The sequence below is a fragment of the Apis cerana genome, linkage group LG2, assembly GCF_029169275.1.
Source record: "Apis cerana isolate GH-2021 linkage group LG2, AcerK_1.0, whole genome shotgun sequence".
NCBI lineage: Eukaryota > Metazoa > Arthropoda > Insecta > Hymenoptera > Apidae > Apis > Apis cerana.
This window is the reverse complement of record NC_083853.1, coordinates 271,051-299,011: the sequence shown is the minus strand read 5'-3', so window position 1 is coordinate 299,011 and position 27,961 is coordinate 271,051. Positions and strand designations below refer to the sequence as shown.

Here is a 27,961-nt window from a genome sequence, read left to right as displayed (position 1 = left end):
AACCACAACACGTTCTGGCATGCGTGCTCTTTTATGGTTAGTCTTTAAAGCAAATTTTAACCTAGATACATATCTCTCATCAGTTAGCATGTAATCAAGTTAAAAGTCATTAATTATTCTACATGTTAACATTGTGTTGAAATATTCTATAAATTGAATTAATTTAAAATATACTTTTAATAAGCATAATTATTCAATAATTATACAGAATTTTTTTTTGACTAAAGTATGTATTTCTAACTTATATCTATTTATATTTATTTTATCTATCTATATATCTACTTAATCAGTTTTGCAATCAAGCACATTCATAGATATTTTTTTGAAAAATTTACAAATTGATTTTTTCGGAAATTAAATTTTATATTAAAAAAATTTTATTTTTTATTTTTCATGTTTATTTTTGTATATAGCTACATCTATTCTTACATAAAATATATACATCTACATATATTAATCATCTATTATTATATAAAATTTATTCGAATATTTTTATCAAATAGATAGATTCTTTTATCAAATAGATAGTTTCGATCGTGAAAGAATTGGGAAAAATGTTATTACAATCAATTATTAATTATTCGTATTGTTATTTAAAGACTGCATTTATTTATTACTTAAATAAATTATTAAACAAATAATAATGAATTATTTGAATAAATAAAAAGAATAATTTAATTAGAATAAAATGTTAAAAAATATGTAACGAAAAACAATTTATTTTGTTTATTATTTCAAATAAATTTTTATTTAATGATTTTATTTTATTAAAAACAATGATTAAATTTGATTAAAAGTGAAAATTAAAAAAAGTGAAGTAAAAATTAAAAATACATAACTCATTATGTTCTTCTTAAATTGTATTAAATTGAAAATTGTGATTTATAATTATTGTTTATTAAAGAAATCATTTGTACAATTCTAAATTAAATAATTTTAGTTAACTTTGTTTCATTTTTATATTATTTTGAAAATAACATAGTTTAAAAAAACTTATTGTTAATACTGTTTATCAAGAAATAGATATTTAAATGAAATTAGAGCGGATTATTTTTAAAATTATTTCTGAAACTATATGAAAATAATTGTATAAGACATAAGAATTTAAAATAGGAACCAATCCTATGCAAAATCTCAATAATTTTTAAAGCATACTTATAATTCTTTCATTTTAAATTTTACTTAATTTTTTAATTTTTTAACGTTTTTTTCAATTTGTTTTATTAATATTATGTTAATCTATATTACAAATTAATATAAATTACACATCATATATCTATCATAAAAAAAGTTAAAATAAGGAAAAAAATAAAATATAAAAAAATTAATTAACTTTAATATTAAATATCATGATGCTTTAATAAAAAAGACAATAAATTGATTGATGTAATTTTAGCATATTTTTCATTTTTATATTTTTATGATACAATTATTTTTATATTTACTGCTATATATGTAATTATTACTTTATTATATATGAATTTATAGTACAGTTTTTATTGTAAATGATTTCTTGAAATAATCTTTGTATGATATAAGAGCAAAAAATTGCGATTAATTTATTTACAAATATCCATTTGTATTCTATTTTATATAATTTTTTTTATTTATTTTTCAGCTTTTTTTTAATTTAATATTTATTCTTAAAAAATTTATTCTTTCATGACGTTTTAGTATTTTTTTAATTTTACATCCAATTTTTATTTTACATTATATTTTTTTCAAATTTGATTAATTTTTATTTTAAATATTTCAATTTTTTAATTTAAATAATTTTTACATTAAATTAATTATAATTTATTTTTATTTTTATTATATTTTTAATTAAAATATTTTTATTTTTTAACAACTTTCATGTACAGAAATCTATATTATATTTCAATTTTCGCGCCGTTAAAATAACTAGAAAACTATTTGAGCCAATCGGAAAATAGCTAAAGAACTCCAACAAAGCAAATCAGTATACATCATAGTGCGCATGTCAGTAGTGTACAGTTGAAAAGCATTGTGACAGGTAGACGTTTCATTTTACCGGTAAATGTACGTAATTATATAAAATTTTTATTGGTAACATATTATATTACAATTATTAAATTTAATTATAGATTATTAAGCCTTGTTTAATTAATATTTATAATATTTATAGTATAATCACTATTATATTTATTATAATGTTTTCATGATTGTCGTTTGATTTTTCGAAGACGGGATGGCTTTGAAAATATAATAATTTTAACATATCATCACAATTAAAAAATAATTTAACTTTCATGCAAATATGGATTTTATTTATTCTTATAGAAATATAGTTTTTATAAAATTTTCTTTTGTCTTTTTATTCATATAATATAGAATAAGATAGAAGTAATGAGATCATTATAATCGATTTACATATATATATTTTTATGTACATTTTTTATAAATATATTCTATCTACTTATATTTTCTTTTTTTGTGACCCAGGTTAAAAATATTTCTTATAATTCAGTTTTTTTAAGAAATTGATGGTTTCCATTCGTGCCATGTTCGACATTTCTAACTTATCGAATTATTGAGCATATTCCTTTTTCAATTTGTAATTCGATACATCGAAATCGCAGGATGTCATTTTGTTATCGAAACTCGTGACAGTTAAATGCTTTATTTCAAGTACGTAATCTATTTATTGAGTAATTATTTGATAATTATTTCAAGTTATTTCTTTGCTTCTTATTAACTATTATTTTACTAATATGCATTGTTCGATTTATTTATTGAATATTATTATTCAATAAATATTTTTTGAAGAATAATTTATAAAAATTTTCGAATATTTCTAATACATTAAATATTTTTCTATATTTTTTAAATAATAACTGTAATTAAATTTAATTACAATAAACATACATAAAATCAAAATAAATGTTTATTCATTGATTATACAACATAAACGGATGCGTTTAATAGTTTTCTATTTTTATTTTAAATATTTTAAATATTCGTTTTCAATATACAATAAAATCAATGCTTTCCTTAAAAGAATAAGGTAATTATTCGAAGTAATTATTGAAGAAATAATTATCAGTTTTTCTATCTAAATTTTTATTTTTCTATTAGAAAATAGAGACATTAGAAAATTCCAATTTTTACATTTTAAATTTTTATTTAATTTTTATTATCATTATATCTCATTAAAAATTCAATTTTCACCATTACATTTGTAAATTATAATGTTTCATTCTTTGTTACAGATATTTCTCAACTTTTATGATTTTTAACGTCAATGAAAGGATTGATTGAATGCAAATTCTTCACATCTAATGGTAATTATGCATTTTAATTTCTTTGGTTACTAAAATATATTATAAGATGAAAAGTTCAAATTGATTAGTTTTATATATATATATATATATATATATATAATTTTACGTAATATAATGATCGCGAATATTTATTATACTTGTGACTAATAACATTATATTTTTCTTCATTTTATTTATTAGTTTAGATAGTTTAGCTAAATTTTCTTACTTTGTGCTTCAGAGTATTAATACTTTTCCAAGTTAATTATATCTCTAAATCACATTATCAAAATTATATATCTACTAGAATATATTTAAATAAATATTTGTAAAATATTAAATATTTATTATCAATATTAAATATTATATAATAAAATAAATAAAATAATTTATTATCATATTATTTATTATTTATTTAAATATTCATTTGTAATTTATGATTTAGTTGTTTGATTTTCAAAATAGTAAAAATATAATTTTATTTCTTTTGTATAAAAATATATTAAATACTATGTGCAAAAAGATTTTTCATAACAAGTAGATTTTGAAATCAAAATACAATCAAAATATAAATTTTAAATTATTTTACATTTTCAAAAATATGCTTTGATGAAGGAAATCTTCAAAAAAAAGCTCTGATTGCTTGAAAGTATTTTCATTAATATTCAATTTTGAATCAATTATTTCATTGAATTATTTTTTGATCATTTTTTTTTAATATATTATATATATTATAAATATATTTTATTATATTCTATTTAAATTAATAATTTTTTCTATAAGATATTAAAATTTCAACAGTTTATTACATATAAAAAAATAAAATATGAAATAGAATAATAAGATTATATAAAATCAATAATTCATCAGATACAAATATTTATACTAATCCATTTTTTAATTCAGAATTTAATTCAGTATTCATTGCCAAGATCTCATTTGTTCAAGTGCTAGTTAAATAGGATAAGATAAAAGCGATGGAAATGATGATTATAAATTAGTTTAATCTGAATTTTTAAATGATTTGATATCTAGTTATTATTTAAAATTGAATTTATTTTCTTTATTATATTATTATATTATATTACATTAGCGTTGCAATTAAAATATTTGAAATAGTTTTGCGTGATGCGTTGAAGAATGATTTTATGATGTTTTTTACAATAGTGTTGCGTTTAGATTGGCTATATTTTTTTCACTTAGATTGTGGAAGTATGTTCCTGATTACTAATTGCAACTAAAAAACTGCACAAAAGTGGTTGTATTGCGTATCTCTGTAATTTTCTGCTATTAGTATTGCGTATAACAAAATGTGAGTGGTGAAATTTCGTAAATAGTTAAGACATTTTACTGAATATATGCTTTCGCAATCTTTTTTTTTTTTTGATGTCATTTTTATATATTAATATTGCAAAAATTATTTATAAATTTTTTTAGGTTTACATTAAGTGAATAATTATTTTGTTAATCCTTCTGGTTATCTTTTTTTCCACTTCTTTATTTGTTATTAAAAATATAATACTGTCAAAGAGAAATATATTTTTTTTATCTTTTAAATTTTATTTAAAATGATGAATTATTTAACAATATTTTAATTTGATCTTTCTTTAGGAATTAATAAAAAAATTTCTTATAAATTATTTTTTAATTATTCATTCAGTAATTAATTTGTTATAAATATAAAATGGAGAAAATAAATAAATAAAAAGGAGATATAATTACAAAATAATATTTAATTTTTATTTGCCAGTAATATAATGAATTATGATCAAGATGAGTTTTTACATAAAAGTTTTTATCTAAAATAAAATTTTAAAAAATCATTTAACATAATACATAATCATATCATTGTCTTAATATTAATGATTATATATTTTAAAAAATTATAAAAAAATTATAAAATTATATTTTTTTTAGATAGAAAATTTATTAAGATGATGTACATTTCTATTTTCAATTTTAAAAAATAAAACAAAAATTATAAAATATATGGCACAAATTTTTTATACTTCTTGAGTGATTTAATTTTGTGCATGTAGTTAGATTATTTTATGCTAGATGGCGCAAGAAACATGATCTTTTTTTTAAGGTCGATATTTCAAAGCATATGATATTGGTACAAACTTTTGATCACTATAATAATTTGCATTGTTTTTGTGATTACACATAAAATAATAATTTTTATTCTGTCGATTTTAAAATTGAATAGTCCAATATTTATTTTAATTATTTTCAATAAATCATAATATAATGCTAAAGAAAAACAATTTCCAAAATTCAGTATTGAAATTAATTATAATAACTCCAATAGAAATAAAATTAAACAATGAATTATTGCAGGTAATTATGTATTTATCGATGAATCAAATTTATATTTATATTAATATAAGTAATAATTAATTGTATAACTATGTAAATTTTATAAATGTAATGATTTTAATAGATAGGAATATGGCATATTATAATGATTATTATTTTTGTATATCTTGGATATCTTGGACTCTTATTAAACAAAAATAGTAAAATAATAAAGTAAAATATATTGAATATTATTAAATATTGAATAATATTAAATTATTGATTCATTAAAAAAAATGCAAAATTTTCTATTATTGAACATGATTGTATAACATGTGATTATAACATGTATAATATGAATATGTAATTCATGAATATAATAACTTGGTTCATTTAAAATTAATATATATTATACTATTCTATTTCACAATAAATTATTTTAAACATATATAATTTATACAACTTAATATAAACTTATATATATATATGCAAAATAAATTATAATAAATTATCGTGACTTTATATAAGAAATATACAAAGTGGGAAATTCAGACATTTATTATTTATACATTTTTATGAGTTTGATTGCATTAGTGCGAAATACAAGATGTCAATTTTTTTTGTTCTCTATAAACATACATGTAACGCGCTCAAAAATTTTCGCATTAACAAAGTGAGCAATTCGAATATTACGTATCGATTGTTTTAACATTTTTGAATAAGCGAAGATCGATCTATTATGATTAATTTTTGTCACCGAAGAAAATATCAGATTTATTTAAAAATTTGATGGAATACAAAACGGTTTTCAAACGCAAAGTGGTCATTAAATTCGTTACATGTATATCAATAAGGTTTTTAATACTTACACATTTTTTTCTTTAAATTTAATAATCGATTTTCCCTCGAATTTGATAACCCCTGCGTTATAACAGAACTTCTCAGAAGCTCGTACGATAATTAATTTCATTACACATCGAATGGTCTTTATATTCTTATTTTTTACATCTAAATTATGTTATACTGCAATTGACATTTGTTTGTTTACATAATTCGAATTTAGATAGTGCGACGCCCTTCAAATCGAGTTTAATCAATTTGCACGGATACCATTCTAATCTCTTAGAATCGTTCCTGCAGCCAAGCACAGATTTTTTTTTTTATTTCTCATAAAACAAATTCTCGCCGTTCTCCTTCGATCAGAACAACGAATTTCGTCAATGAGTAGAATGTTTTTTTTCTTTTTTTTCTTTTTTTTTTTTACATTGAAAGAACGTTACACATATAGTTTTGATATAAATATCAAAATTGTTACACATTGATTTATCGTGTTCGCATGTTTAATTGCCCCAATTCGTTTAGCTTAGGGCGGATATCGGATAAATTGAGAAGGACAATACAATCTGCCGAAAACTCAGCGAAATGCGGCGTTCAAAAGAGTTCAGAATAGCGTAGGCACTTTTAGGAAAATGGATGAGAGTAATGTGCAAGAACAACTAAGATCGAACGATAATTTTTCGAGGTTTTAACCCTTAAAATGCTAAAAAGAGTGACATGGATTCTCCGAATAGTAATTTTTTTCTTCATGAAAGTTTACATTAAATATTATTTAAATTTTACTTTAAATAATATTTGAATTGTAATGAAATTGTTCAATATATTTTTGATATATTTTTAAATATCGTGAGACACCAAATTTTAAAAAGATCCCTTTTAGATTTTTAAAATTTGAAACTGTAAGGGTTAAATAACTAAATACGTATTTTAAATTTTATTCTTCGTTGTTCTCGCTTCCGAAATAAAGAGCGCTTGTTTTTTCATGCGAGGTTTAAGAAATCTGATTACTGCAGTGAAGTGAAACATCACGATTATAAATATAAATCGTAAACTATGTTTTGATTTTTTATATATTGATTAAATTTTTTTTTTCCGTGAATGCAAAAATTTTCATTATTGTATTTCAAGAAATTTTTATACAATGGACGTTACAATCGATAGTACAAGTATTAAAAGTTTCGATTATCTTTGGAGATAGCATAGAATACAAATTTTATTGTGCTATTTTTTTACACGACGCGTGGTATAATATTTCATTACACATGTAGTTGTAATGCATTTAAGCATTTAAAGTTGTTCAAGATTTCTGAATTTTTTTCTTACATGTGTGTTTATTGACATATTTATATGATCTTCAATGCAATATAATAAAATATAACAATTAAAAATAATTGAAATCACTTATAACGTAAATTATTATGGCATTTTAGTTATTGATAATAAATTAAAACAAATCTTAAATTATGAGATCCACTTACAAGACGAACTATTTTGTTATTTTTTTCTTTTAAAAAAAATTTATTGTTTCTATAAAAAATTTTTTCCCTTCACAAAAATTTACTTAACTTTCGTTATTACATCGCTTCATATTTTCTTTTACGAATTTTATAGAAATATATTCATATATATATATATATTGGAAATTTTGTTATGTTCGTATGAGAGAATACAACTAATATAACAATTGCAAATCTATTTAGCGAAATAAATAATAAGTATTACAAAGTAAATAAACATAAAACAAAGAATCACAGAAAAAAGTTTTGTATAAGAAATATGTATTATAATATATCATTTATACCTTTCAAAAAGAAGACCTTCTCATCACAAAATTTTATTTTAATTTAAATTAATTCAAATTAGATTTATATTTATTCAAATTAGATTTAAATATATATATTAGTTTTTTTTATATATTATATGCATAGTAATCTATACTAGAATAATTATAAACTATCAAATATTTTATTATTTTTACTTTTTTTAAATTGTTTTAATTCAGAAGAAAAAATATATAGAAGTTATATGCTTTATAAATTGAAAACATTAATTACATTTATTAAACATTTTCAACAATAATAATATTAAATTAATAATTGATTAAATTAAATAACTGAAAATAAAATAATTTTAAAAATTTAATTAATGAAGTAAATTTATTATTATTGTGACTACGCTATACCAATCAACAGAAAATCTTGATAATTAGATTTTATAGCGTTTGTGCATTATTTTTTATATATTTAAGCCATTTTATAATGTTAGTAATTTAAACAATGTACATTTTAATATTTATTACATTGTATAATGAGAAATTTTTTATCACAAAGGAATCATGAACATATAGATCAATAATCATATGCTGCAAATTTTAATTAAAAAAATTAAATAAAACAAAAATTATAAATATATGTGTAACTTTAAAATAACATATTCATTATTAGTCGTACATATTCTAAATTCGAAATTTTGTTTAATTTAATTAATTTCAAATTTATTATTTATTTCATTAAATTTATATTATTTTTTCACACATGCTTAAAATAAACAAAATTATAAGTTCTTAAAATGAAGAATAACAAAGAATTCAATTTTAAATCTTTAATAAAAATAGAACATGAATTACTTTTTTGTTTGAATATTTTTCATTAAAATGAATCTTTTAATAATAATTTATAATTCAAAGAATAGACAAATTTTTAAAGAATTCTAATTTTTTTAAAATAAATTTTTTACTCTACTTTTATCAACACATCCAAATTTTTCTTAATATTATGAAAAACAATATATTCTATATTTTTTATATGCGTTGTTAGAAAATTATAATTTTACTTTAATTTATTATTAAAATTACTATTATTTTGTAAACATATTAATTTTATATAAGTCTCGATAAATAAATTGAAAATATAAAATGATTTATTAACTTGTAATAATATCACATTTTTTAAAATCAATTCAGTAAAAAAAATAAAGATATGATATGTATTTTTACTTTATATTATATAAAATATATTATCTTTAAATATAATTAAGAAGAGAATAAATCTTCAATTAAATTTTAATATAATTTTAATATAACGAAAAAATTTTCCAAATAATTTTGATAAATTTTTTAATAAATTTAAATAATTTAAAAAAATAAGAATAAAAAACAATTTACAATTAAAATATAACAAATACACATAATAATAAAGAGAAAATTGTGAAAAATTTATATAATTTTGTGAAGCGAAGATCTCTTTTTAAAAATTTTTTAAACATAAAAATAATTTTTCAAAATAAAAAAAATTCATATTATATTACTTTCCTTCTCATAATTCTTTTCTTTTCGTATATTAAATTTGCTTATAATCTACATGTAACTATCAAATAATTGCTTTTCGTTGACTGTTTAAAATTATCTATTATTTGTATAATTAATAATTAATATTAACTGATCTTAGTAGTAATGTCTAATATGTATATAATATAATACATATTTGTCTTCTCGAATTATCTATAACTTCGGTGCTAAAATACTTTTATTTCGTTCTTTTCTACCCATTTTTATCTATATATGCGTGCATGTCATATTTGCATTAAAGAACAGGATACATGTTAACAGAATATTTTTTTGCTGTCTTTTGATAGGCCATACGACATCTGTTGTTAAAGCCTTTTCAAACAAGATATACTGTATATCTTGGACATTTAGGATAATAAGGACTAAGATTTTATCCTTAAAAATTTTTTATTTTTTCATACTTCAAAAAAATATATATCATCTTTCTTTTCATAAATTAAGATTTAGAAAAAAATTTTTTTTCATTGAATTCATCTTGAATTTATAGAAAAAAATTTTAAATTTTCTTTTTTTTAAATGTGCTTTTGTTGAGTTTATCCTTACTATCCTAAATGCTGTGTAAATTAATAGTAAATACATATTATTTATTCACATATATATATATATTTAAATAAAATGTTTAAATAATAATATTCAATAATATAATTTGACAAATATTAAAAAAATTTTTATATGGTTAAAATAACAATGTATATATATATATATATATATTTAGTGTGTGTGTGTAGATAAGTACATGATGAATACAAATATATTTTAAAAAATAAAATTATATTAAATATTTTAAAGTAAACAGTTACAATTAATTTATTTTTTTTTAAATTAAAAAAAAATAAGAATAAAATATTTATAAATTATATAAATTATTGCAATAATTTCTTTTCAAACTATAGAATATTTATTGAAAATATCATTTCGAAATAGTAAAATTTATCTATTATTTTATTGTATATATATTATTATATTATATTTTAATATAATATTTTTAGTATTATTGTAAATACTAAAAAAATAAATTAATTATAAGTTAATAAAATGATAATCAATAAACATTTAGTAACCATTTATCTTAAAAATTACTAATTTGATCGTAATTCATAAAAGACAATAGACAATTACCAAATCTTGTCTAAAAAGGCTTTCATTTTGATTATGAATATCAGTTAAAATTAACTTCGAAATGATAAATTAAAATATTATTTAATAATAATTTATCGATGTTAATAATTTTTTAAATATATGTATGTTGATTATCTTCTGTATAATTCAATTTAATAATGAAATTAATTATTGTAATTTTTAATATCGTTTCGATTAGCACAAAGATAAATCACAATTCTCAGATATTTAATTTTTATATTAGTGTAATCACATAATAAAATATTTGATATGCTTTATGGATTTTAATGAAATTTTTCTTAATCTCTTCATTTTAATGTACAAATGATAGAAAAAAGAACCAACAGTTATATAATGTTAATTAACTTCAAATTTTTATTTTAGAAAAAATAAAATCCATCTGAAAAAGAAAAAAAAACAATGTAAATTATATACAATTATATACAATTATATCTATTACAATATTAATATTTTATGAAATACTTTAGAAAAGAAAACAATTTTCATTTTCAAATGTTCATATACAGATAAGTGACATACATATATTTTTATAGAATATATTTGCTTAATTGATAGACTTTTCACCATTTACCTAACTTTTTATCTAAATAAAGTTATAGAATAATCACATCATTTTCAAAGAATTTTAAATGAAACAATGATAGTCATATGTAATTATCATATAGAAAATAATTTCATATAACTTCAGATTTTCAAAATGTTATATACATATAATGAAATACATTTTGCTTTCTTTCTTAGAAACTTAGAAATTTTCAATTAAAAATAAAAAAAAGAAAAGTATCGAATTTTTATAACTATATAATAATTAAAGATGGATTAAAATTTAATTAGCAAAATTTTCAAAACTCAAAATTTTCAAAGATGCTTATTTCTGAAATATTTATTTTTCTTTATATTTGTTATATTTTGTCGAGAATTAAAATCTTAATAAATAATTTAGAAATTTATAAAAATCTTAACAAATAGTTTTTTGAAATTCTTCAAGTCCAGATTTGTAATAAACTAATAGTAACAATACTTATGTTTTTAGCCTGTAAAAAAATTAAATTTAAGTTTTATTTCTTATAAATTACTATAATGGATCTATGAAACCGTATTAATTAAAATGAATCTAAAGTTTAAATGCAATTTAATAATCATTAATTTAATAAAAATAATCATTAATAATAAAAATAAATTTATATAATCATAATATTTTATAATTTATTTATAACAAATCATTAATTATTCGAGTTTTGAGAATTCTTAAATCATAAAACTAATAAAAACTTTTAAAATTAAAAAAAATCGAAACTTTTTTTTGAAGATTTTAAGTATATCACTTCTAATAATGATGCATATATATATTCATTTCATAATAAATATTAATTTCAATGTATAAATGAGAATATGAAGATATATATGCGTATCATATGTAATTATGTTTGACAACTCAATTTTTTTTGATTTCTAAGATTATATATTGTTTGATTATATTGAAATTTATAGTAAAATTGCAAGATAACAAATCGCAAAATACATTGCAACTTACCAAAGACAGTTTGGCACTTATTGAATTAAAATAAGATAAATATTAAATATTAAAATGTCAAGCTCATATTTTTAAATGGTTATATAATCTACTTTTTTCTATTCTAACATAACTTAGCTATAAAGCATTTTCAAATTTATATTTACGCAATATTATTTTTATTCTACTCGTGTAATACGAGATATGTTTAACTTGAAACTTCTTTATAAAACATATCGTAAGATATGTTTTTTTTCTATTAGATTGATTTAATAGCAACAGGCAACATAAATTTCTGCACTTCAGATCTAAAATTATTTCAATTAGAAAAATCTCAATTACAAATTTTATTATAAAAATAAATTAATAAATATTCTCTGTTTTATTAATTGTCAATGACTTTTATTCACTTTATTTATAAAATTAAAAATGAACTCAGACAATTAGCGATTCAATTCAAATTCCTTTTTTAATTGTTGCAGATAAAATGATCAAATTTTTGATAAAATTTTTTATGTTTATGACTTTATTGAAAATAAAACTAATCAAAGTATGAGCATATTGAATTCTGAAAATAAAAAAACATGATAGTATTAATGAATAGTGATTAATATTGCTGAATTTATAAATAAAAATTGCAGTCATATAAGAGATAAATATATATATATACAATAATCGGCAAGATAATTACTAATTTAAAAAATTAAAATATGAAATATATATATATATATATATTACCTTATAATTATCAAATTATAAAATCTATTTTTGTTTGTAAAGCTAATTTCTAAAGCTCAATAATAAGGAAATATATTTTATAAGAAAAACTTGAAAATAAAAATAAAAAATAAAAATTATAATCAAATTTCTATGAATGAAATCATAATATATTATTATATTATATTATATTAATATAATATAATATAATATAAAAAATTGAAGATATAATAAAATTCTAAAAAAAGAATAAAATAAAATAAAATACAAAACAATAAATCAATTTTGGTAATAATATTCAATTATAATAAAGAAATAATTACATAATGATGCAAATGATGATATAAATAAAAAATCTTATAAACAAATAAATAAATCTACTTCATCTTAACTATAGATAATATAGTAATATTCATAAAATATAATTCTATAGAAGATGGCAAGATTTACATATAGAAGAAGCAGATACATAGATCATAATTATTGTAAAATACTGAATTGTAAAATATACTTTACAAACTATTTTAGAAATATCTATAGCCAAGCAGACTATATCATTAACTTACTATACATTAAGCACTATAAATTGCAATCCTTCAAGGAAGACTATCTACAAAACATAAATATACTGACAAAGAAATTATTTGTTAAGTATACATTACACATTGTTCTACATTATACAAACCATTAATACACACAATATTAACATAAATATTTCTTTAATAATATTAATACTCATTATTATTTTAGAGTAATAAATAATTAAATAGCTTTAAATATACTTAAACAGAAAATTATGTAAAAATATGAAAAATATCTATCTATAAAGGAAAAGAATCATAAAAAATATTGAATATTAAATATAAATTAATCTATAATTGGGAAAAAATCTAATATAAACTGCTAATAAAATGATATTAAAATGAATATCTTTAAAGTGAAATGCATAAAATAAGAATATAAAAATAATAAAAAATAACAAAACACAAAACATTCTTAAGAATCATATTGAATGCAAACTAATAATTCCAAATAAGTAAATTATTTAATTCTTAGTAATGAAAGAAAGAATCTAATATAGCAAGAGATATCAATAGCAATTGAAAGATTACTTTAATAACTGCAAATATTTTAAATATTTCTGAAAAAAGAAGAAAATATCATTTCCTACTTGCTTTATAGATTTTTTAGCAATATATAAAAAATATATTACTGTATATTCAAATTCAAAAAATATATAAAATATTACATATAATAAATTATAAATACATAATTTATATACAAAAAAAATAAAAAACAATTTTTGTACAAACAACAAAAATTTCGAATTTAATATTAAATAATAATTTATTGTAATACTAAAGTTGTTCTTTATAATAATAAATAATTTATAAAACATATATTCAAGTTGTATTCAATTATTAAGTTTTAAATTAATATGCAACAAATATTTAACAATACATGTGATCAATTATGTATAATTTTATATATTTATGAAATCGACCATTTCATATGCAACAATATTATTTTCGAGAATCTGAACAATAAAATCGATATTAGAGTTCTTTTTAATCAGACATTGTATTTTATAAATATAAAAAAATAAAAAAGGCAGATAAATGATATGTCCAAGACTTTATTTCTTCTCTATGAAATATGTTTTTTATTAATAGATCATAATTTTTTATACTAAGATATCTTATTAAATCTTATTAAATTTTGTCTATTTTTACAGATTTGGGTATTATTGTCATAAGAAAAAAAATTATTAAAAAATAGACGAAACAAATGAATTAAATGGATTTCCTTTTTATATCTTCTAAAATAAATTATATTATACGAGAATAAAAGTAGCTGTTTTACTCATAAGTCTTGATCATTATCATTATTAACAATGAAATTGTTTTACATTTATTATATTATAATATATATTTTATATTATAATATATATTATAATATATTTTATTAAAATTTTGACATAAGTGTTATATTATTCATTTTCTTAATATTTTATTAAAATGAATAACAAAATGGAAAAACACACAGTACATGATTTTTTTTTTTTAATATTGAAACTAAAAAGTAATAAATGCTATTTTTAATGTTTGAGCATCACTAAAATAAATGCATATATTTATTTTGCATGTATTTTTAACATAAATAAAAATCGTAAATTTCTTTTTGTTTATTTATATTTCTTATTTATGAAATAATAATAATAAATAGCAATAATATAGCAATAATAAATTGATATTAATATTGATATACGTTGCATATAATGTTATGAAATCAACTTGAATAAGGAATTAATAAAAATATTAATAAAATAATTTGTTATTATGAATTTTGTTTCATATAAAGAAATTTTTATATTTAACTTAAACAGTAATAAAATTATTGAAAAAAAATTTAAATTTTGAAATTTGATTAAACATTACAAAAAAAACATGCAATTTCATCTAACATTATTACTACACAATTATACTATACAATTATATTATATATTATATATTAAATATTACGTAATAATATAATATAATATAATATAATAAATTACAAATAAAAATTTAAGTTTTTAAGATCTAAATTTTATAAGTATATTATTTGCCAATACCATTTTTTTATTTTTGTTAATCAAATCATAATTTCTTTAAATTTTAATAAAAATAATTACCAATTAATTGATTTATATTAAGTAAAATAATGATATAAACAATTTTTGATTTTTGTTTTTACAATATTATTTTGTTTTCCACATTATTTCTTTATTTTCACATGATTTTTTAAAATCATATAAATCATTTTAGTATTGAAATATCAAATTGAATTTCACGATCCAAAAGATTTTTGAATATAAATATATTTAAATTATATAAATAATATAAATTAAATATAAATATATAATTATGATTGAGTGATTTTACATTTCTTTATAATAACGTGATCAATTAGTACAGCTACTATTTGTCAATTCAATGAATGGAAATCCATATAATAATACTAAATGCAACTTAAAATATATTATAAGAGAAAAAAAGTGTAATTTTTTCACCTTTCGTTACATTTATGAATATTTAATTCACAAATATTCATTATAAAAACAGATTTCAAGTATAAAATTCAAAATAAATTACTCTGTTTAAATAATTTTTCTAATGATAATTATGTAATCTTTGGAAGCAATCTAAAATAATATTTCAAGCAAAATTTATAATTTAGAATAAATTTGTATGATCATATCAGGATGAATCGTAAGACATTAAAATCTAAATATATTTTATTATTTTTATTGATATAAACAAATTAATGACAAAAAAGAATACTTTTTTTAATCACATAAGTACTGTAATAAACAAAAAGTATTATATTTTTTAATATCAAATCTTTTGAAATTTCATATTCTTTTTATAAAAATAAATAGATTTATATATATATATATATTCATACAAAATTTGTAGTTATTGTACAAATTAATTCGATTTTGGATATCCTACATAAATATTTATAATTCTAATTATAATTATATATCTAACTCACCGAAATATTGCAAATAAATAATTCATGCCATCTGACATTTTTATTTTCATTGTACGAAAAAAAAAATATACCAACTAATTTAAAATTATTTTAATATTTCAGAATATATAACATGTTGAAAAATAATTTTCACTGTATTACTTATTCCTTTTATTAAATAAATATTTGTCGGAATATTTTAATATTATTAAAAAAATTAATTTATAATTAATGTCTGGAGATTCATCCTATTGTATACACACACACACACACTGCTTGCATGTATTTCTAAGTTTCTAAATAATTAAATTTAAATTAAAATTAAATAAAAACAACTTTTTTATCTAATAATAATAATATTAATAATCGTAATAATAAATATCGATTATTCGATATTTGATTGTTAAATGCCAATACAAATGTTAGGAAGCATATCTGTTTTCCTTGTACAATTCTCAGAAAAACATTGATAGTAACAGAATAAAAGTACAAAAAACATTTTTTTTTATATGTATACTATCTGATTGCACCGTATGTTGCCCGATTCTATCTTATCTTTCTATTAAATTGTCTTATAAAAATTAGTTAAATATTTTATCATAACTAAAAGTTTATAAAAAAAAGATTTTATGTTTACAGCTCATTTAGAAACAATAATAATGATTACGATTACGCATGCTGAATTCTATGTATAATTTACTCTTCTTAAAACCGAAAATTAAGTACTCGTTTAAACATTAATTCAATCACAGTATTTTCTAGTATATATATATATATATATAATAAAATATATAAAATCAAATAAATTAATAATTTTTTAATTTCAAATTTAGCAAATTATACATTTTATGAGAAATATCAATTAGTATGGATAAAACTTGTACATTCAAAAGAAAAAATAAAGTTCATAAATATGATTAATAAGAAATATACTTTGCAAATAAAAGAAAGAAATCTTTAAGAGAGAAAAAAGATTGAAAGAATTTTTATACATTAGAAAATACGAAATAATTTTTTAATACAAAGTATAATTTTATTTTAAAATTAAAGTATAAATATCGTTTTATTATACATAAAAAATAAAAATATGTTGTGCAACATACTACTTGATGTTTCTGCTCATGATTTCTATTACTAATTATAAGTTGAAAACGTACATACTTGTATATAATCTACCTTTGTATTTAAATACAAATATGACTTTCTCAATTTGCGACACATTCTATATAATAGTAATTACGTAGAAACTGACTTTCATCTAAATTTATTAAATAAATTCGATAATATTACTATAACAAAGTTCTCTAACAATTCGTCGAATTACATATAACTTATTACATAGTAAAACACGAGAACTCGCAATGTAAATATTTTGTACAAAACACTTCGTCTTCGACAGAGTAAATATATTAAGTTATCAATATTTAAATATACATATGTGTAGTGCAAAAAGTAAACAAATAATAAATCGGAGGTACTTTTTTTATCGCAGATAACAGTTTTTCAGAGACATATTTATATCGAGTTTTGAGTCATGATTCAAAATATTCAATTTGGTATTTGAAGTTAGAACGATTTCTTTTATCTTGTGTGATCCTTGTGTGAAGCTAGCTGTAATGTTAGCGAAATATTGGAACACTTTTGTATTAGGACATAACCTTAATCCCATAATAATACTTATTTAGAAAATGTTTTACATATTTGGTTTATACGTACATGATTCACATTTCTATAATTCCAAATAAAATACTTTTAACATAAATATGTTATATAAAGTGTGTGTATGTGTATGTGTGTGTGTGTGTGTAAACAAAAAAACAATGGAACAAATGATCTGATTAGAGTGAGTTTGGCAGTCGTTATAGAGGCCGAAATAAGAACAAGTGATTTCTTTTGTGGCAGAAGTTTTAAAAAAATCGCATCTTTTTTTCCTGTAGTATATTTTCTTAAATCTATCAAGATATCCATAAAAATTTCAGCAAAATTGGCCATTCTCGCGATATTTGAAATTTTAGATTAAATTACTGTACATAAAGTAGTAAGAATAGTTTATTATATTAAATATATTAATATATTTGAGGTTATAAAAACGTAAATTATGTATATAAACCAAAGTAAATTATTATATACGCAAGATAAGAAACAGTAATGATTTTCCAAATAAGTATTCCAAAAACTTCAAATGCCAATTTGAAATAATACGTGTAAATCAAATACACTGTATCAATTTGATATACTATATTCAGAATAAAAACAAATGAAGAAAACTTAACAAAAACAATTCGTTTTCTTGCATGTAAATTCATATATCTAAAAAGAAAGAACATGAGAAAGAAATACGATACTCTCGCTTCTCGATCAACTTCTTGACTTGGCACTGAAGGAAGTTACTTAGCGACAAAGGGCGACCTCAGCCTGGTCATCATCGCGTCACATCAAAATAGGCCGAGCTTTGTCCTCAAGAACTCCTTGATGGGGACATAATATTGGTTCTTTAAGGCCACCATTTCTGGCGTCTTACGCAAATTATTAAAAAGCGTTGTGTCTGTTTCAAATACCAAAACGATCACAGTGAACAAAACTGTGATCGTGAGCATGAAAGCTGGAATGAAAAGCCTCGTGATTCGAAGACTCTTATGCCTTGATTTTGAACGTCGACCAGTTTGCTGCAATTGTTGTTGTTGTTGTTGATGAAATTCTTTTGCGTTTTGAAGTTTTTGCATTTTCGGTACAGGCGTCACCGAACGACTGTGCGGTTTTCCAGATGCATCCAATAACTGACTTTCCGATGACGAATGATCAAAAGAATCTCTAAAGTAATAGTCGTTAATTACACCTTCATGCTGACCGACTGAAACAAAAATTCCCCCATACTTTTAGTGATGATTATATTATGAATAATGAATACATTATATATGTATATGTATATATATGAAGTCATAATATAATATAAAATATAATTCTATAATTTATGTATTTTATTATATACGAAAAATAAACGAATTATTTTTAATTATTAATTTACAGGGTGTTAATATATTCTTGAAATATTTTGGAAGATTGATTCTAAAGGATATACAGAAATAAATACAAAAATTGATATAAAAGAACTATCGATTGAGACTTATTTATTATTATTTATTAATTAAAATTTGCATTAAATGAGACAATAAACAGAGATATCTGTATGACAGAAATACAACTTCATTCTATTTTGTACTCAGAAATACAAACTTTAATTGCTTATAAATTAACAAATAAACTTCAATCGAGACTTTTCTATTAACTTTTATATTTATTTTGGCCTTTAGAAGCCTGCAAAAAATATCCCACAAATATATTAACATTCTGTATATTTATATTTATATCGAATAATTTAATATACAAATATGTTATTATTAAATATGATTGTACTATATTCATATATAAGTTTCATTTGACCATTTAAACACAAAATCATTTTTCAAATTATTCGTTATTTCAAGAATATATTTTCGGGTGATATGTAATTTGATATAAGTAATTTTATTCATAAGAAATAGATATATGAAGATCAATTTTGATTTTTTAATATTATTTTTTAATATTAATGCATCAATTCGTACAACTTGTTATATTCTATAAAAGACTACTAAAATTATTAAACTTAAATTATTATACATATAGTAAAGAATGATTGATTTAGAAAATATTTTATCTATAAATTTGTAAAATTCTTATTTCTATTAAAGAGTAATAAATTTCATTTATTAATAAAATATCATTTAAAAAAATAAAGTTTTAATTAAAGAAAAATTATTTATATCAAATTATATCTTTTGCGAAATAAAGTAATTTCTTGAAATATCCTTTGAAGTAACGAATAATTTAAAAGATAATTGTAAATATATTGCGTGTATATAATAATAGAAAAGTGAAATAAAGCGTACAACATTTATTACACATGTGTATATTACATATAAAATCTTCTTTCTAATATAGGCGAATAAGGAGATCAAACGTGCCCTTGAATTTATTTAGTGATGGACCACACGATGATATCAAAACAAAACATCTTACATTAAATTTTAACCTTATAAATTCTGATAAAATTAAATGACAACTAGAAAATTGATAATGATAAAAAAATTGTATAATGATTCCCTTGATGAAAATACTGATATAATGATTATATATTAAGACAAAATTATATACTAATATATAAATCTTTAAATTATTAGATAAATAAATAATTAGATAATAAATCTTTAAATTATTAGATAAAATCGATAACTTTATTTAAAGTTTAAATTTTATTATATTATTAATATTAGACATCAAAACTTTTGAATATAGAATCTCTATAGAATCTATAAAATTTATTATAAATTCTATTTTTTTATTATTCTGAAATTTTTAATGTGTCAAAATTAATAAAAATAATTCATTATAATATAAAATTCAATATATCGGCAAAATTTAATCATTTCTAAAAACTAATCATTTAATTAGCAATCATAATAGAAAATCTATGACCAAATCTTATCTTATTATAGATACTTAGATATACTTTGGATGCATTCTTTCTTTTAGTATAATATAATATAGTATCATAAAAGAAACAATTTTATTTTCATTATTTTTTTTCCTTTTTTTGAAACTCAACAATATTATATATATAATATATTCAATTGATATTATAAATATATGAATTTAAAAATTTATGCCAAATAAAATAATATTTTTAAAAAATTAATTGATTGTATTACTAAATATTGATATATGAAAACTTATTATGATTCTTCTAATTAATTTAACAACTTCTTTTTAGAAATGCATAATTTTTAAAAATTAAGATCTATGCAAACAAACAATACAATTTATTAATTGAAAAAAAAACTTTCAAGAAATTTAATAAATAAAGTATATAAAGATAAAAAAAGTATATAAAGATGTTATACAAAAATTTTGTTGAAAGAATGCATATTTGTAAAAGTGTTAAAAATAATCAAAAGATATTTGATATATAATTAAAAAATTATATTATTACCTATCTTATTTATTTTTAAAAATTATTTAAAAATAAAATAATAATATCATTTCTTATGATACTTTATATATGAAAATATAATTGAAAGTACATCTTGAATACATTCAAGAGAATGAAGAGCATTTTCGATCTTTGAATTTAATAAATATATCGATAAAAAAATTCATACATTCATGAATGAATAAATTTTTCATTGTATATTAAAGGATTGAGACGCTGAATAAATATATGCATAAATTAACTTATAATTTGACATTTCAATTCATACAAAAATGAAATGTTTATAATTTTTATCTTATTTTATATTTTAAAAATTCGATTATAAAAATGAATAAAAAAATATATTTTTAGTCTTTCTCCTTTTTAAAATCTTTCGATAATTTTTTCTTTTTAATAATAAAATGAAACTTTTACAAAAATCTGAAATAATCAAAATTGAAAAAAAGTTATTAAAGTAAATATCTTTATAAATATTATATTTTGACTCAGTATTAAATTTTACAAAAACTAGAAAAAAATTAATACAATTTTAATTTTATAGAGATTTTCAAATTATAGAAATTTAAAATTTAAAAATTCGATTATCTTTTGAGTCAAAAGTTTCAATTATTCTATCTAACATTTTAAGACTTGAAAAAATTAAATGATATATAAATATTTCAACATATTTTCAAAAATAAAGAAAAACTAAATAGAATATTTTAATTAAAGACAATATTCTTTTTGACTTCCTAAGTAATACCTATTCTACTTTTTGTCTGACAAGAAGGTCCTATTCTACTTTCTATTCGATTACTATATGACTACATATATCAATGCTACTTCACTACTTTATAAATAGCTATAAACAATTGGATTTGCCTACCAATCTTTACTTTTTCATTTTTACATAAATAAATATCATATAATAATTAAAAAACACTTCGATTTGCCTATGAATCTCTTATTTTTAATTATTTTTTCCACAAATAAATGTTATTTAATAATGAATTAAAAATATATTTATATTTTATTTATTTATTTTTTTTATTTTCTCTCACCCAATTTTTTTTGCAGAATACTTATCCTTTTATTCTATTTAATAGTAAGAAAAGAACAAATTAATATTATGGATTTAAAACAATTTGTTATAATTTATATATCTTATATATATATTATATTATATCATATAATATATATGCATACTGCAATACTATTATATTACGATATATTGATATAGAGTGTATGTAGGAAATTAAAAAATAAAAAATTTAAATAGTACATTTAAATTTTTAAGATAAAATACGAAAAATAAAGAATAAAAAATCGATCGATGTTATAGTTTTGTTACAATTTTTTTAATTATAAACAATTAAAAATTTTTTAAAAATTAAAAAATAATTTTTTTAAGAATATTTTTTATACTTTTTTATTAATTTTACTTCATATATTCAAAGATATTTTATTTTATTTTTAATTGTCAATAAGTAAAAAACAAAGTCTTAAAATTTTTTATATTCTTTATTTTTATTTCCATTTAACTTATAAAAACACGTTTCAAATTTTTGATCTACTTCGCTTGAAATTTGTGATACATTAAGTTAAAAAATTTTTAGAAATATTTGGGATTTTGGAAAGATAGAAAAAAAAAAAACAATTTCATTGGAAATAAAAAATTTTTGAGAATCAAAAACTTTAGAAACTTATTAAATAAATACCTAAACTTGTTTTCAATTGAATATTTAATTAAATAGATATTTGCTAAGAAATTATTCTACATGCTAAAAGCAAAATAAAAATATTAATTTGATAAATTAAAGAATAATTAAAATTCTTTGTTTGATTATATTAAAAAAAAAATTGAATTTAAACATGTTAAATATTTGTTAAATTTTCAAATTCGATTTTTTTTAGAAATAAGATTTTATGCAAAAAAATTATATATTTTTTATTTAATTTCGTATATAGAATAATCTTTCATCTATGATTATTTACTGAATTATTTACTGCCATTTAAATCTTCAAATTCAATTATCTTCAAAATATTATTAATTATTTTAAAAAATATTTCAAATAAAATATATTGCGTTTGATATTTTATAGTCATTTATATCACGAATTTCAACTTTTATTATATATATTATGTATCTGTATAAATATATCAAATACAAATAAATATAACGTATAATTATAAATATAACAAATACATACATATATATGTCAAAGTATCTTTAATTGAAAATTTTATTGCGATTATAAACAATTTGATATATGAAAAAAATATAAAATCCGAAGAAACATGATAATTTAATAAATTACTGCAACAAAAATAATATAATGATTATGAGAAACAGAGCCTAAAACAAAAACTAATTGTAATATTCTTATAAAGAAATATTAATAAGTGTAAAATATCAATTATAAATATAATTTTTTAATTAGTTTTACAATTGGTTAAGAATATTTGATAACACGTTATTATTTACGTACCTCTAGATGAAATCACAGACTAAATCTACAAACATGCAGTGTAGTGTAAAAAAAACTAATCATAAAAAGGATCATGCCTTTTCACTTTTTAAATATATATATATATTCATGCTTAATATTATGCAAAAAAAGCAAGAAAAAAGAAAAGAAAATTTAATTATTATTAAATTACTATATGTGTATATTGTGACGCAATAAACAATAAATAATATTTATAAGATGAACGATTAAATAAGGAGAAGATATATAGCGATAAAAATGGAAGGAGAATTTTCGCGTATATAAGATGTCCTATCTCATTTTGATATTTTGGTTTTTCAATTATTATTATTATTACTATTATTATTATTCTTATTAAGGAAAAATGTTTCAAATAAAAGTTGAATTTTTTTGTGAATATATAAAGATCATATGAGAGTCAACTTTGTTTTTTAAATAGAATTGTATATTTTTTAATAGATAATCGATGCAAATCAACATTCTACAAAAAAATATTATAATTAAAAATTATTTATTTAGGAAATATTTTAATTTAGATTTTAAAATTTTTTGCATAAATGGTAAGTAGAATACAGAAAATAAAATAAAATAAATTTTACAAAATTCAAATTGAAATATTTTTGAAGTCAATAATTTTTAATATTTTTTGTATAAAAATTTGTTTAATTAATATATCAAAAAATATTTAATTCTATTCAGAAAAACAAAATTGACTTTTACGCGATTTTTACGCATTCACTCACGAAAAAGTATTATAATAATATTACAATATATAGTCCTTAACATTATTCAAGTTTTGTATGAAATATTTTTCATTGCAAACGATAATACTAAGAAAATCAAGATATCAAAATCAAATGAGACAATCTGTACATATGTGTTATTATTTAGTGAATGAAGGAGAAACTCATCGCCTAATTTACCTGTCCTTTCCCGTCGTTTCGTGGCTTCGACTTCGTTTCTAACGTCTTCGACGTCAGTTGTTTCCGATGCAATGTAACCGTTTGCCGTTTTCGTCATGGTTCCGATGCCGCGACATTCAACCTCATTCTCCTGACGAACGAGCATGCTTACCTGCTCGTTGGACCTGCGCAAGATCTTACCGACGGTGTTAGAATCGAACGGACCGTCATCTATCACTGTTGTGATAATCGTTCCCGAATCGGGTGTCGGGAATACGTAAGTCTCGTTCGCGATCTCTTTACCAGCTTTCAATGACTCCGCCGATATTTTAGAACTCTTTATTATCAAGGCGGTCGATCTGACAACCTTCGGACTCTTTTCGAAGGTATTTATACGTTGCCTGACGACGTTATCGATGTCACGCCCGACTAATTCCTCCGAGCCTATCACTATTTTTTGACTGTACAACGGTTGAGGTCGGTTCAGCGTGTTCTTGGGACATTTCATTCTAACTTTCGTACGATTTGTGGTGGTGTTGAAAGTGATGGTGGTAGTGGTAGTGGTGGTAGTGGTGGTGTTGTGGGTGGCTCTCACATGCGTATCATTTTCGTCTACTGCTAAACGAACAGAAAAAAAAAAGAAAAGACAAATCAACGATCTAAAAAGCCAAAGAAGCGCTGATTTTAATTGATTAATTTCGTTTTTTATATACGTTCATTTAGAAAACTGACTATTAGTTACCTCGCATATTTAATAATTTATATTATTACAATCTTGAGATATCTCTGATAATAAAATTTTAAATTATATTAAAGTGTAAAAAAATTAAGAAACATTAGAAAGAAAAACGAATCAATTTGATATTAGATTACAAAGATTGGAATATTAACAAATAATCGGATAAATCTATCGATAATTTTGAAAATTTCTTATAAAAAATCTAAAACAAATCATTATGACTTATTCTTCCTTCATATTTCTGTAACTAAATGTAAAATTTCCTAGATTTGTCTTATTAGCATCTATCCATACATGACACTAATAAATTTCACTTCGATCAGCTATTCCCGCAACGATATTCGAAACTTTAGATTAAATTATTACGTATAAAAAATTATTATGTCAAAACTACTTCATTTAAAATTATAATAATGTAATATCATATATATAAATCGTATATAAATCAAAATAATTCATTAAATATGCGAGATAAGTTACTGAATTTCCTCAAATAAATATATTTTTCCTTTTTTTTAAGTAATATGTTAATAAATGAATATTGAATAATAATATACAATTTTCGTTTTTGTGTATACAATTTTGTACATATAATCTTTCATATTAAAAAATTAGCCGATTATTAAGATTTGATATTTATGCGTTTTAATCAATTAATAATGATTTAATTTCCTGTCAAAATTAAAAAATATAAAGTTTTAAAAATAATATAATAAAATTATTAAAGAATACTTTCATGCTTATCTTAAATTAGATCTAAAATATTACTATGAATTTATTTTTGAATATAAATCTTGTTGTAATAAAATTCAACTAAATTATATTATTGATATAAAATTAAAAAAATATTCTTTAAGAAATTAGAATTTAAAATATCTAATTCTAATTAATCTTATTTAATATTAAGTATATAGCAATTCTACATTCTATAAACATTGAATTCCCTAAAATCATAATAAAATAAAAATAAAACTAATAAAAATAATAAAATAAAAAAAAAAACTAAATTTAAGAAATGGAAAATGCTGAGATATATAAGGATATATTTTGTTTAACATAATGAAGCCACAATTAAAGCAAAATATTTTTAATTAAAATACAGTAGTTCCCGAATAATTGATCACGATGCAGGTTTATTTAACAGGAGAAAGGAAGCATTTGTTAAATTTATTTGTAAAATTTCATTGAATTATAAATCAAAAATAGATTGAACAAAAGTTGACATCAAACGTAAAACAGTCGAAATTTTTAATCTAGTTGAATAATAATAATAATTTTTTAACTTTTATATTTTCTTTTCTAAAACAATTGTAAAATTAATGTAATTTGATATGTACTCGTTAAAATTTTTATTCTATACATTTTCATTCTCATATAAATACGAAATTTCTATTTCTCATATAAATAAAAAAAAGTTTTAATTCAATAGAATTGTTTATTTTGTTTTCAAAAACTGAAATTGTGACGAACAAATTTATAAATAAATTCAAAGTTGAAATTATTGGATTCATTCGTGAAATTCTATTTATATAACAATATATTATTTGTAAAATTAAGCGAATATCGATTATTAATGTCTTATTAATGTCTTTTTGTTCATTTTTACTTTTAAAATTTCTTTTATTATGCAATTAATTAAAAAAATAATTTATTTTTATATTTTATAATGTAAAAAAAAATATCTATAATAAATATATCATTCTTCAGAACTTTTATTAATCCAATATAAATGGAATATCTACAACAAAATTGAAATATTAATGTATAAATTTAACTTGAAACAATAAATGGTTCAAAAGTTAAAAGTTCATCATATAACTTTTATTTTTTTTTTTTTTTCAGAATTTCGTTCGATCCCTGGATAAAAGTATTTACACGTCCATTTAAAAGTTTTTTTACTATAACTGATTTCAAACAAATATGTTTTTTCGTGGGTAAGTGATTTGAAACTTAATAATTTTAAATATAATACACTTATATCAATGATCAACATTGGATAAAAACAATTTATAATCCTTTTAAATATTATAATATGATTCTTTATAATAAATCATTTACAAATATGATGTCTATAAAAGGAAATTAAGAAGTTAATATTTTTCCTCATTATTATTTCTTTTTCCAAATATTATAATTAAATAAAATCATCGAATCCTTCAAATCATTTTAAGTGT

At 19.2% G+C, this 27,961-nt stretch overlaps 1 protein-coding gene and 1 long non-coding RNA gene across 7 annotated transcripts in view; one reads left to right on the top strand and one right to left on the bottom strand.

The window, feature by feature from the left end:
* Positions 1–3: 3 nt before the first annotated feature.
* On the top strand, positions 4–27,869 carry LOC133665733 (uncharacterized). Its single transcript, XR_009828979.1, has 3 exons — positions 4–2,040; positions 3,231–3,302; positions 27,630–27,869. It is a non-coding gene; the product is annotated as an uncharacterized LOC133665733 (long non-coding RNA).
* The window catches only part of LOC107999599 (FERM domain-containing protein 5), a 52,496-nt gene continuing 42,194 nt past the window's right edge, over positions 17,660–27,961 (bottom strand). For 3 of the 6 annotated variants that reach the window (XM_017059537.3, XM_017059539.3, XM_062071998.1), the window contains 2 exons: positions 25,070–25,666; positions 17,660–19,499 (listed from right to left, as the gene is read on the bottom strand). In XM_017059537.3, coding sequence (XP_016915026.1) covers positions 19,084–19,499; positions 25,070–25,666 — 1,013 coding nt within the window. In that variant the 3' untranslated portion in view covers positions 17,660–19,083. The remainder of the gene's footprint in view (positions 19,500–25,069; positions 25,667–27,961) is intronic. The other 3 variants (XM_017059538.3, XM_017059540.3, XM_062071999.1) reach the window with 2 other exon arrangements.